This window comes from Anarrhichthys ocellatus, unplaced genomic scaffold (assembly GCF_004355925.1).
Source record: "Anarrhichthys ocellatus isolate YVR2014 unplaced genomic scaffold, GSC_Weel_1.0 scaffold4, whole genome shotgun sequence".
Taxonomy (NCBI): Eukaryota; Metazoa; Chordata; class Actinopteri; order Perciformes; family Anarhichadidae; genus Anarrhichthys; species Anarrhichthys ocellatus.
The window spans coordinates 16,172,341-16,183,734 of record NW_022280034.1 but is presented as its reverse complement, the minus strand read 5'-3'; the positions used below and the strand labels follow the sequence as shown (position 1 = coordinate 16,183,734).

At 42.0% G+C, this 11,394-nt stretch overlaps 1 protein-coding gene across 1 annotated transcript in view; it reads right to left on the bottom strand.

Annotated features, from left to right (window-relative positions):
• Positions 1-4,677, bottom strand: part of nme2a (NME/NM23 nucleoside diphosphate kinase 2a) — a 5,940-nt gene extending 1,263 nt beyond the window's left edge. The window contains exons 1-2 of the mRNA XM_031843135.1: positions 4,588-4,677; positions 2,260-2,392 (exon numbers count right to left, since the gene is read on the bottom strand). Coding sequence (XP_031698995.1) covers positions 2,260-2,388 — 129 coding nt within the window. The 5' untranslated portion in view covers positions 2,389-2,392; positions 4,588-4,677. The remainder of the gene's footprint in view (positions 1-2,259; positions 2,393-4,587) is intronic.
• Between the last annotated feature and the right edge of the window lie 6,717 nt (positions 4,678-11,394).

Sequence of the window (11,394 nt, the reverse complement as noted above, 5' to 3'; positions counted from 1 at the left end):
CACACACACACACACACACACACACACACACACACACACACTATTTTGTAGTATCACATGTGCCGTACCGACTACAGGGACTCTCGATACCAGGAGAGTTTATAAGCTGAATTACAATAGAGCATTTCAGTTATAATAAACTGTCTTAATCCTGCAACCATGCAAAGCACTTTAAACATTTCAGGATTTTAGGCAAATAGATAAGACCTGTTGAAAATAAAACTTCACTAAAAAAGGTTTATAAAAATAAGGTTTAAGAAAGATGCTACCGATTCTGGAAGCCTCAGACCCAAGGAGCCTGGACTCAGGAACAGCCTGCCCGAGGTCTCAGAGGGGAGCAGCAATTCAGAATGTTGCTAGGGGCTGAACTAGGGCTGCAACTAACGTTTATTTTCATAATCGATTAATCTGGCGATTGTTTTTTTCGATTAATCGGATATTAATGGACCAAAAAAGGCGTGTGAATAAAAACGTCTCTTTAGTCTTGCAAACTATACCACCCCTGCTTTACTACTGTTATTAACGAGCTAACGCTAACTTGTCAAGCTGGATAACGAGTAAACACCAGCACCAGAAGAGCTACTGGAGGGACGTTACGTTCCTCACTTCAAAACGGAACACAAGTAGGATTCTGTAGTGATTTACCCTGCTGTTGAACTCTCTTCCTCCTCATCAAGGACTCTAACATGTTGAATCAGGAAACAAATACTGTAGCCATCTGTGTTCACCCAGAGCTCTACGATACCTCATATCAATAGAGACCGGACCAAACTGTGTATATACACCATATGGTACAAACAATGAACAGACGCTGCCGTATTTATGTCTAGATGACGTTATTCCGAGTGTTGGTGGAGCTGCTACAATGTTAGCATAGCCTAGCACCGACCTGTGGCTTGCTAGACAGTGAATACAGCTCGATAAAATCCACAGAGCTCCTCTGGACAATATTATGAATCCAGACATGACGGCGTTTAGTTTCCCGGGATATCTGTGACTTCCACAACACGTACTAAGCAGAAATAGGTTATTTTTTCCATGGTTAATGGCCGACAGTTGAACGGCTTTCAGGGCGATAAGCCCCGCCCCCTCTCCGGCGTGTCCAGCACGAATGAACACAAATAGTCCCCGGCGAGACTGGCGTTTGGTGTGAACATGGCATTAGGTCGTACTGATTTCTCTGCCTCCACCATGTGTTTCAGAACAACATTTGGTCACATGGCGTTGCCAACTCCATTATTTATTTATTTATTTACAAAGCTACAGCAATAACTGGCCCCATGTCATCTTCAATTTTTGGGAGAAAGCCTTCGCATCCAATCAGAACGCTGCAGCTATCTGATCAAGGGGTGCATCCATGTCTCTTACAAGAGAGCAGAATTTGACTGACACACACACACACACACACACACACACACACACACACACACACACCCTTTGGCGGCTTCCGTTAAGTCTCCATCATGATGTGCTGTGTGACACTTAACGACATGCCTCTGAAGCAGACTACAAGCACAGCAAGTACTATTTGTTCACAGCTGGCACAACAGACCTCAGGTCACATGGTCGTTACGTCCCACTTCCACAAGTTGAATAACGAGAAACCCTCTGCGGAGATAACTCCGGTTTGACGCTGCGGGACAAAACAGCCACCTACTGCTGAACAGCTAGTGAACAAGTCGACCAATTCCGTGTGCAAGCCATTAAAGTGGGAAGACCTTGTAGTTATTGTCAACTTCAGATGGCCAGTTTGCCTTCAACTGGTTCAGCAAGACTTAAAATACACCTTGCAGTCCTACATTCTCTGGACAGGCCTCTGTGCTCCTCATTCAAACTGTACATGGCTCCCATTTCTATTTGACTTTCAACTGCATCACATCAACCAAGGATTTCAATTTGAGCAATTAGGGGTTAATCTCCTTCACCTCAGTAATATGGCGAGGAAGTTTTGCATGCGTTGTAGTTGACATGAATTCTTCATAATACAGGATTATACATGAACACACTTCATGGTGAAAGCGGCATCCCACGCTGTCCCAGATCACACGTTAGAGGTTTAAGAGTCTTTCACTCAGTGCTAATCTATGCTACAGTCAGGAATAGTCTAGCAGGCTTATCCGCTCACCGGAGGTTCTTAACAGCAACACCGCACTTGTGAGTACAAGACCATGTCCTGTGGATGGTTAAAAACACCACCAGCGACTGCAAGGAAAGCAACCAATTTCAGAGGAAGAGCCGTATAAAGAAACGTGTACTTACATGGAGCATCTTCATGCCTGCGAGTTTGAAGCCTTTCATCTCAAACCTCTTGATGACCTCTCCAATGATGCCCCTCTGCACACCATCGGGCTTGATGGCAATGAATGTGCGCTCCTTCAACTCAGCCATGATTCTGAAACAAAAGCAGAAAATTAAAAACGTAAAAAAGGAAAATAAAGTGCAATCAGCAGGAGGAACAAGCATGGAGTGTCACTCACGCCTCTCGGTTGCACTTGGCACAGTCAGTGGTGGGGCCGGCTGCGGAGGGCCCCGACCCCATTGCAGTGAACGCAAAAGACGACAAAGGCTGGTGTGGATCTCACAGCTTGATCACCTAATCTGAACCACTGGGACTTTGACAGCAAGCCCTGCCCACCGAGCTATTCTCACACTATGGTGCACTGGATAGAGACCATTCACACATGTGAATGTAGCAAGTCAGCTTTAATCCTACCATTTGGGCCAGAGCACCAACCAGCAGTCGTGAGGACCCTATTGAAACTAGTGAGTTTCATCATGTCGAAGCACAATGAAGCACCTTTCTGAGGCCCTCAAGAATTTAGCACACTCATCTGAACAGAGATAGATAGAGATATATACACACACACCATCTTGTGCTAAAATGGCTCACCAAATAGTCAGTACAATCTAAAAGACCTGTGTGACAAGAAGTTATTATGAATTTGTTTTTTCATGCAACATACCTGACTGAGAAGGCTGTCATAAGATACTATATTTAAGTTATTGTTGGTACTACCAACCCATAATGCGTCGCTTTATTTTGTTCTTCATGTATACCGTAGAAAGGAAAACTTGACCTGATCTATGGTAAATTATGTGCATTTGAACATTGCAGAATAATTTGTGAATGTGGGGAAAAAAACAGCAGTTCAGCATTAGTTTAGTTTAAAATTGGAAGAACTTTACAACTAAAGCCATCTTCAAGAGCCATTTGGTTTTGGAATTAAACATCACAACTTTTATCTTTATACTTGAGAGATATTTGTCAGCAATAGGCCAACGTCCCTTGGTTTTATAAAAAAGGGATTAAAAACCTGCAAGTCTGTGCTGGGCACAAAAACAAAAACCGAAATTGGCCCTACCATCAGAGCACAGCAGTGTAGCTGAGGTGGCAAAAATATGAAGATTGCCACGTCTACTGCAAGCATGCAATTAAAAATAAGAACAAAGTTTCCGATAATCAATGAATGAAAATGTATTATTTCATAATTTTAATTAGAAAAAAATACATAGATCTCAGGAAACTCCCTAGGATATTGGTAGAAAATATTGCAGTCAAACAAAAAAATAAGATTTGATAATGACAGTTTCCGCCAGACATTAGCTTAATTTCTGCACAAAAAAAAAAAAACACTAGATCGAGGCCAAGACATGGAAATAACCCTTTGAGAATGAAACCCACTGACTGCAATAGCTCCCCCCCAAGCTATTGCACGCAGACTTCAGTTGAACCCTCAGCAGGCTGACGTTGACATTTACGCAATGAGTTTATCGCTGTAGTGGGCCGGCTTAGCACATTTGAGGCGTAGCTATGTTAGCAAAGCGTGAATTTCAAGAATGGCTATACTAGTACAGCATGGACGATCACGAGTCACGGTAAACTGACTCCTTGACTTATACATCCTATAATGTGCACGAGATAGAGTTTCTGTAAAAGCGTTGGACTGCACGTGCGCACAAAAGGTACTTCCGACCTGTGACTCACCGAAATCAATGACGTTTGGTCTGCCGGCTGCACGCGACAGTCGGACTAAATTAAGGCTAAATTAAGTTAACCGTACAGTCACAAATGGACCCCAACCAGAGAAGTGACTTGCATCCTCCCGAACAATCACTTCATTACTGACAACTACCAACATAGCGCCAGACAAACCGACGTTAGTCACAGAGCAAGTTCAGACATCCAGTTCTGAGGAGAAGACAGCACAGGCCCAGGCCTTCAGACATACATCTTTTGTTCGCGCTACCGCCGCGAAGAAAAGAAAAGAAAAGAAAAGAAAAAAAAAAAAAAAAAAAAAAAACCCACTTCAAACACCAGCGACGCAGCTACACTGATCCAAGACCGAAACACAAAAACATAATTACCCCGTAGCTTCATTTATTAGTATACCGTTACTCTTAAAAATTACAGTATTACCCGGAAGACGTTAACATGTTTAAACCACATTAACTTGTGATCACACCCGCTGGAAAATTGTTATAAAACTGATGAACGCTAGCTTCAAACTCGGAAATGTAAAAGGGAGGAAAGTAGGAGTATATGTATTAATATAAACGTCACCTATACAAATAAAACGCTGACATTACCTTAACAATAGAGCTCACGTTGTGTAGTAGGTAGCAGCTGCACCGGTTGACGTGGGAGGAGAAGACCGAAAAAGCTTGCGCAGCCGCATTTTATGCCAGAAGGCGGGGACTGGCTCGCGACGGCAAGACATTGGAGCCAAAATAGAAAGATCAGTTTGCAAAGTAGTCTCGTGAAGTCCCGTGAACCTTTCAAGTGTAGTAGGGCATATCACTACAGACCGAGTGCAAAGTAATGAAAAAAGGAAAAAAAAAGTCCTGTGACACTCATAAGTACCATAATAACTAATGATAATAACCTGACTGACTGACTTTTACTGTCGTTTTTTTTTGATAATGTATAGTATTTTATGATCTTATCATGTGGTTTAATATGAAAATGTTCTTAATCTGAAAACGAATTAAAGTTGCAAGATGAAAAAGTAATATCTACAATATTTCCCTCCGAAATTTAGTGGAGTAGAAATAAATTAAAAGAAAGAATAAGATATCTTGTTATGAAATAGTACTAATCCAGTTCATAACTGCTGTTTCAAAAGCAGCTGGTCAGATGTGTCAATGTTGTCAAATTGATTTGTTTTTCTGAATACATCTTTTTATTCTGATCTGCTTATACTGATAGCAGAATGGTTGATGGCTGTAAAAACATTTTTTCTGCTTTTGGAAATATATTCATAAATTTCATTTCATACATAAAAACACTAGAAATGTTCCCAGTCTCATACTTTTTTAGGATTGATGTGGAACATTTCGATGCATTCCGAAACAATCTGGGTAAAAAATAAATATACATATAAAAAATAATAATATATCAAATATATTTTTAAAATTCTGCACATTAATATTTTGTCAAGGAGAAAATCTTGACAAAACACTTCTATGTTAGCAATATCAAACTTAGAATGTTCTACTTATGTCAGCAAGTAATGTTTTAACTTGGTAACTTTTGAGGTTGACAAACTTGAATTTGAGTCAACAGCTGTTTAGATATATTGAGAGGAATTGTTTGACTCTATTTATCTTTTACTGGTCAGGCAGGTTCAGGTTGGATTCCTCCATGTACAACAGTGTCGCTACAGCTTTGGCTGCACCTTATAACCACAAACATGGATACAGCTGCAAAGTTGAAGGTTGAAGTGAATAGTTATCGTCAGGCTTCAATATTTTACTTTGATCCGAGCGAAGCTCATGCTACTCATCTGAGACAAATGTATAAACACCCATCATAACTTTCCTAAAATTAGTTTAATGAAAAAAAGAAGAAAGAAAATAATTTGAATCCACATATGTTGGTAAGCATGCAATGTTTCTCTTGGACATTTGATGAAGACTCTCTGAGATGGTTCCATGACTAAACAACACAAGTTACAGCAACAGAACTCTTCAACTTTGAAATGAAACTACAGCTTAAGATTGTTAAACATCAAGACTCACTCACTTTTGTTGAAGGAAGAGACTGTTTGTTGCTACGACTTAAATGCTTACTTTAAATGCTGGTAAATTATATTTCTTAATCTTAACACCTTGTAATCCTTCATTATACCAAAGAATGTAGATATAAATAGCTATTTTTAAAATGTTGAGGTCTTTACTGCTATGTTTTCAGTTGATCATCATGTTCAACTTCCATGAAGTTTGCCTGAGGTGGCACGGGCCACCCCTGAAATCTGATTGACCACCCCTGGTGCAAAGTCATTATCCCAACCCATGATTGGCTATCTGCCCGGTGAGTCTTAAGACGTGAGGCGACGCTTCAATGTCTGTTTGGTGTGTCTGGGCCTTAAGTTGCACTTAAACACACTGCAAAGACAATGGCCAACGGTCTACTTGCGTGTATGTTCTGCATGCGTGAGATGAAATAACTCTCCGTACCAGTAAGTGGCGGTAGTCTGTATTCGTCATTTAAAAAAGGGAAACTGGAAGACCCTACTGTCTGTCTGCGGATGTACAAGCCTTGTACATACGCATGTCATGCTTTGTTATGATGCATACGAAACAAAGCAGTATCCTCACTTTCTCTTCTCGTGCACTGATTGGCGTCAAGGTGGAAAACAGAGATTTGGAGCATTTCTATTGTCTCTCAATGGCCCTCAAGCTAAGCCAGCGGCTAGAAGCTAACAGTGGTAACTGTGCAAACAACTGCAAAAGTAGAGCTAGCTGTATGCGCAGCCAGCCCGGCGATGTCACCAAAGACTTCAACACCCAGTGGGAGAGTGACTTCATTCTCAGCTCCGGTAGACATTACTCCACTATATCATAACGGAGCAAATAGCCGTTTGTTGCTATTTTCATGCTCTAAATATTGAATTCGGCACCTTTAAGCTGAATAGCCAACCAGAATGGGCTCCGCCGACAAGTAAACATGCTCAAATGGCCGATAAGACGCCGACAGGGGCCAACCAGTGCCAACCAGTGCCAAACGGCGAGGGACGCATTGCAAAAACTTTGAGTCAGGGCCTTTATATCGAACCATATAGACTGTATACAAAAAGTGGACGTGGTCGTCGTAACGTCACCCATTGGTTTGTGGACTGCAGTTTCGATGCCTTGAGTTTGCCGATTTTGCCGTGGCCATCTTGGATTATGATCGTCAGCATGTGGTTTTTTTTTGGAAGTTACAATATTTGGAATGCGGAGGATCAACGTAGAGAACCGGAGGTTGACGCCTGGTTCAAACCAACCGTTTAAAGAGTAAAACGCACTTTAATCCTAAACCTACTAAGTTTATTAACCTAAGGTAGGTTTATTTATCTATTTAATTACAGTTGTTTTAACATGGAGGAGCATATAGTAATTAACTACAAGATACTATAATGTTAAGTAGAAATGAGTAGTGGAGACAGAGATGGTAAATGAATGCTTTTGTGACGCGGACATGCTGCTGTGAACTTCCATGCTGTTACATAAAAGCAATAGCCACTATCATACTAATATTAATGCCCACATGTGAAATCTGCAGGCTTACAGCCTATGAAAGGCAGCTTTAGGGGGACTTAAAGGTTAGGGATCTGCAGCTCATGGCTTTTATGGTATGAGCTACAGACAAGTCATAAAGTAACTGGGCGTGGCATGACATTAATGGCCCAACCTTAATGCAACCTGTGATCTAAAGGCCAAGAACTGCCTCTCTTGCTTAAAGCACTATATCCCCACCTCGCCCCCTTCACTTGATTGAGTTCCTCCGAGCCCAACTTCCTAGCAGTGAGAAAATATTAGGTATGTCGGCTCAAAAAACAAATCTCCCTCTGATATTGAGACATTAAGACATTTCACCCTTTGACAGAGATAAATGTGTCTGTTATTTTTGCCACTTTGGTTGCATATAGAACTCCTTTAAGTGAAACACACACAAACACACACACACCCACACACACACCCCCCCACACACACACACACACACACACACACACACACACACACATAAACGTTTCCTTAGGTCACTTTTGGGGACATTACATTGCATTCTTTTCCTGGAGTCCTATCCTATACCAATCTAACCATAACCACTGACCTAAACATCAATTGTTCCCCATATGCCTTAACAGAGTATTACAAAAGACATTGAGTCATATTTTATATTTGGCAAAAAAAAAAGAATTTTTCACCGCCTCTCCTCTCCTTACTATTTCCCCCTTTTCTCGATTTATTTCCTTTGTTTTCTTTCCTGTCCTGTATCCTTTTTCTTTCCCGTTCTCTCCTCTTGTTTCCTCTCCTGTTTCCTCCACTATTTGTTTGCTCTGTTCTCTTTGTTTCACCTCTAGTCTCCTGTTTTCTCTCCTCTCCTCTCCTACACTTCCTTCCTCGCCTCTTGCACCTCCGGCAGCCGATGCTCTTAGAAAACAAATGGAGAGTTAATCTCATGGCCTAATCTCTTGCGTTCTACTCCCAGTCCTATTTTTCACCAGGGTTTAAGGCCAGGATTAAAACGTCTTTTTTTACTCTCTCTCTCTCGCTGGATTTTTCAGGAGGATGAAACTATGGATGGCTAAGTGCTGTTCACACTTCTCCAGAAAGGTTATTAGCCGGGCGCCTTACTACGAGGCATGGCATACTGAGGATGCGGCGTAATTGGCATCGTCCCGGCGCTTTGAGATTCTCTTTCTTGGGCTTAATGCAGAGGGCAGGGCTCCGCGCTCGCAGGAACCGTGAAGCAGGATGGAGCTTGTACTGTAATGGATTGTAATACAGAGTTATTATTTTTGCTTTCAGAGGCACCTCCCAGCTCGAGAGAGTGTGAAGCTGTTTCGGCTGAAATTGCTTTCGGATGCAAAATGGTTGTTGACGAAAATTTCTCGTGGTGCAAAAAAAAAAAAGGTTGGTTTATTGCCTCAAATTACTGCCAGAGGCAAATGAGTGATTTCAAGGCATCGTGTGGGAGGTTTCTGGCGGCAGGCGGCCAAATGCTCCTCTGAAGATGGGTGTGTGCACGAGGCTGCGCGCACCTGCCGGCCGTATCCACGGCTCCGGTCCTCAAGGTGCAGAGTCACACACCGGCCTCGAGTTCACTGACGGAGATGAAAAAAAAAGGTGTCATTTTTAGCCGGATGCACATTTTTATGAAGCCCGTAAATCTCTGCAGCATCCGCCCGCCCAGAGGGGATCGTTACACGGCTGAGAATCATTACTGTAATATAACATGCTCTGTTTTGGGACTGAGGTTGTGATGAGCCCACGCTGCAGCGGCGCATTAGCGTCTGACTGTGTTGCTGCATAAGCAGCAAAAAAAGGCAAAAGCTCCCCGTGGGGAAAAAAGGTTTTTATGAATTCATAATTTAAAGGAATGTCAAGTAATTTTATTTACACAGCCCAAGATCACAAATCATAAATTTGCCTGTTCAGACCCTGAACGCTGAACGGGCCTCGTCCACGGATATTTGCTTGTCAGGAATCACATAACCTTGTATAGGAGCACAGCCACTCCGGTGCCCAAAGTACTCACGCACGCACGCACGCACGCACACACACACACACACACACACACACACACACACACACACACACACACACACACACACATCTGTCACTCCCATTTTTCCCTCAAAAAGGAAACTTGAGCCCAGAATCCACTCAAGAATTCCATTACATATCCACACAGCTGCACTCGTGATCCAAGAACTTCAAGAAACACACATTAAGTGCCTTGCAAACGAACATACAGAAGGAAGGTGAATAATTGATGCTGTCTGTGTGAGGCGCAGACCCACGAAAAAGCACTATATGCCAGAGCACCATGTGACAAAGGAAAGCTTCAGACTTTCAACAGGGTCATGCAAGTCATCCCACCATTCATGGACTGGGTGAGCCAAAGCAGGTGCGCTGGAATGCAATGACTACATTACAAGGGCCTCGTGTTTGTGTGTATGTAGCACAAAATCATCGGAGAGCTATTTAATATTCAGAACGGTTTTCATTAGTGAATTATTACCTGAAACTAAGAATCGCTGTATTTTTAGAATGAGCCCCTCATATCCACATAGGGAGCGGGTCCTCTTCAGAGAGTCCGTCACGTTGCACCGCCATGTTTCTACAGTAGCCCCCAACGGACAAACCCAAACGCTGGCTCTAGAGAGAGCCCTTTCACGTCTGCACGTGACACGAAGGCCAGCATGGTTCACGTGAAACTGCGGCAATGTGAGCCGCTACCAGACTTCCGTTGCTACTACTGAATAGTAGTGTTATTATGGTGAGGACGGCTTCTGAGCGAGGCGAACAGCGTTACCGCCTTGGAAAACGGAGGAGTTGGCCCAGTGGTATTCAGTTGGTTGCATTCTGCAACCCCACCACTGGAAATCCTACACACTGTCCCTTTAAGAATACACTGTTGCATAATCCTCAAGTCCTCTTGGAAGTGTTGTTAAAGAGTGTCTCAGAAAATTACGTTTATATCCACATTCTGTTTTGCCAATTGCAATTTAAAGGATACGTTGCCCGCATTATGTTAATGTCAGGTTATGTGCACTTGTACCCTAAAGGGGGTATGCAGGTTATAGGGAGGGGGTCAGCTGTACAAAGTGCAGCACTTTGATATAAAAGCAAAACCATTCTTTAGTTCCAAACAGGGAATACTGCAAAGGAAAACAATGAAGCACGTCAGTAACATTAGACAGATTCATTTGGTGTAACATTAAGTCAATTTCCTCATTATAGTGATAAAAATATATATATTTCACACAACCCTGTTCCCCAACATTTGCCATGCTTTTGTAAAATTATGAATTTCAGTCCAATGTTTTTGTTTATTTGATACATTCTCAGTTAAGGCATAAAATCACATAAGCTAGTTTAGTTTGTCTAATGGGCTCACAGGAACTCATTATCTATATTTTTTTTATAATGAAACAAAACTAATGATTTGTTGTAATGATGAATAATATCGACCTTGTTGTGTCTTCCTATTTACTTATAATAACATCAGTCGCTCTTTGGCCAATATGCACTTCTGGTCCTCATGTAAACAAACCACCTATCGGTCGTGTGCTCGATATCAGACGACTCCTCTGGTTGCAAAAATAAGTCAGATTGTATAGAAGTCTATGAGAAAATGACTCTACTTCTCTCTTGATTTATTACCTCAGTAAACATTGTGAACATGAGTTTATGGTCTCAATCTCTAGTTTCAAGTCTTCTTCAATACAGCATGATGTTCATTTAGTAAATGATGGTCCATTTAGAGTCAAATAGACCAGAGTGTGCTTCAAATAGACCAGAGTGTGCTTTAGGTCAAAAAATGTTGTATGCAGCCTTCGGTCACACTTAGCTTTACGCTCACGTGTCACTTCTGGTTACCAAAAACCCCAAGATGTGGCAAAA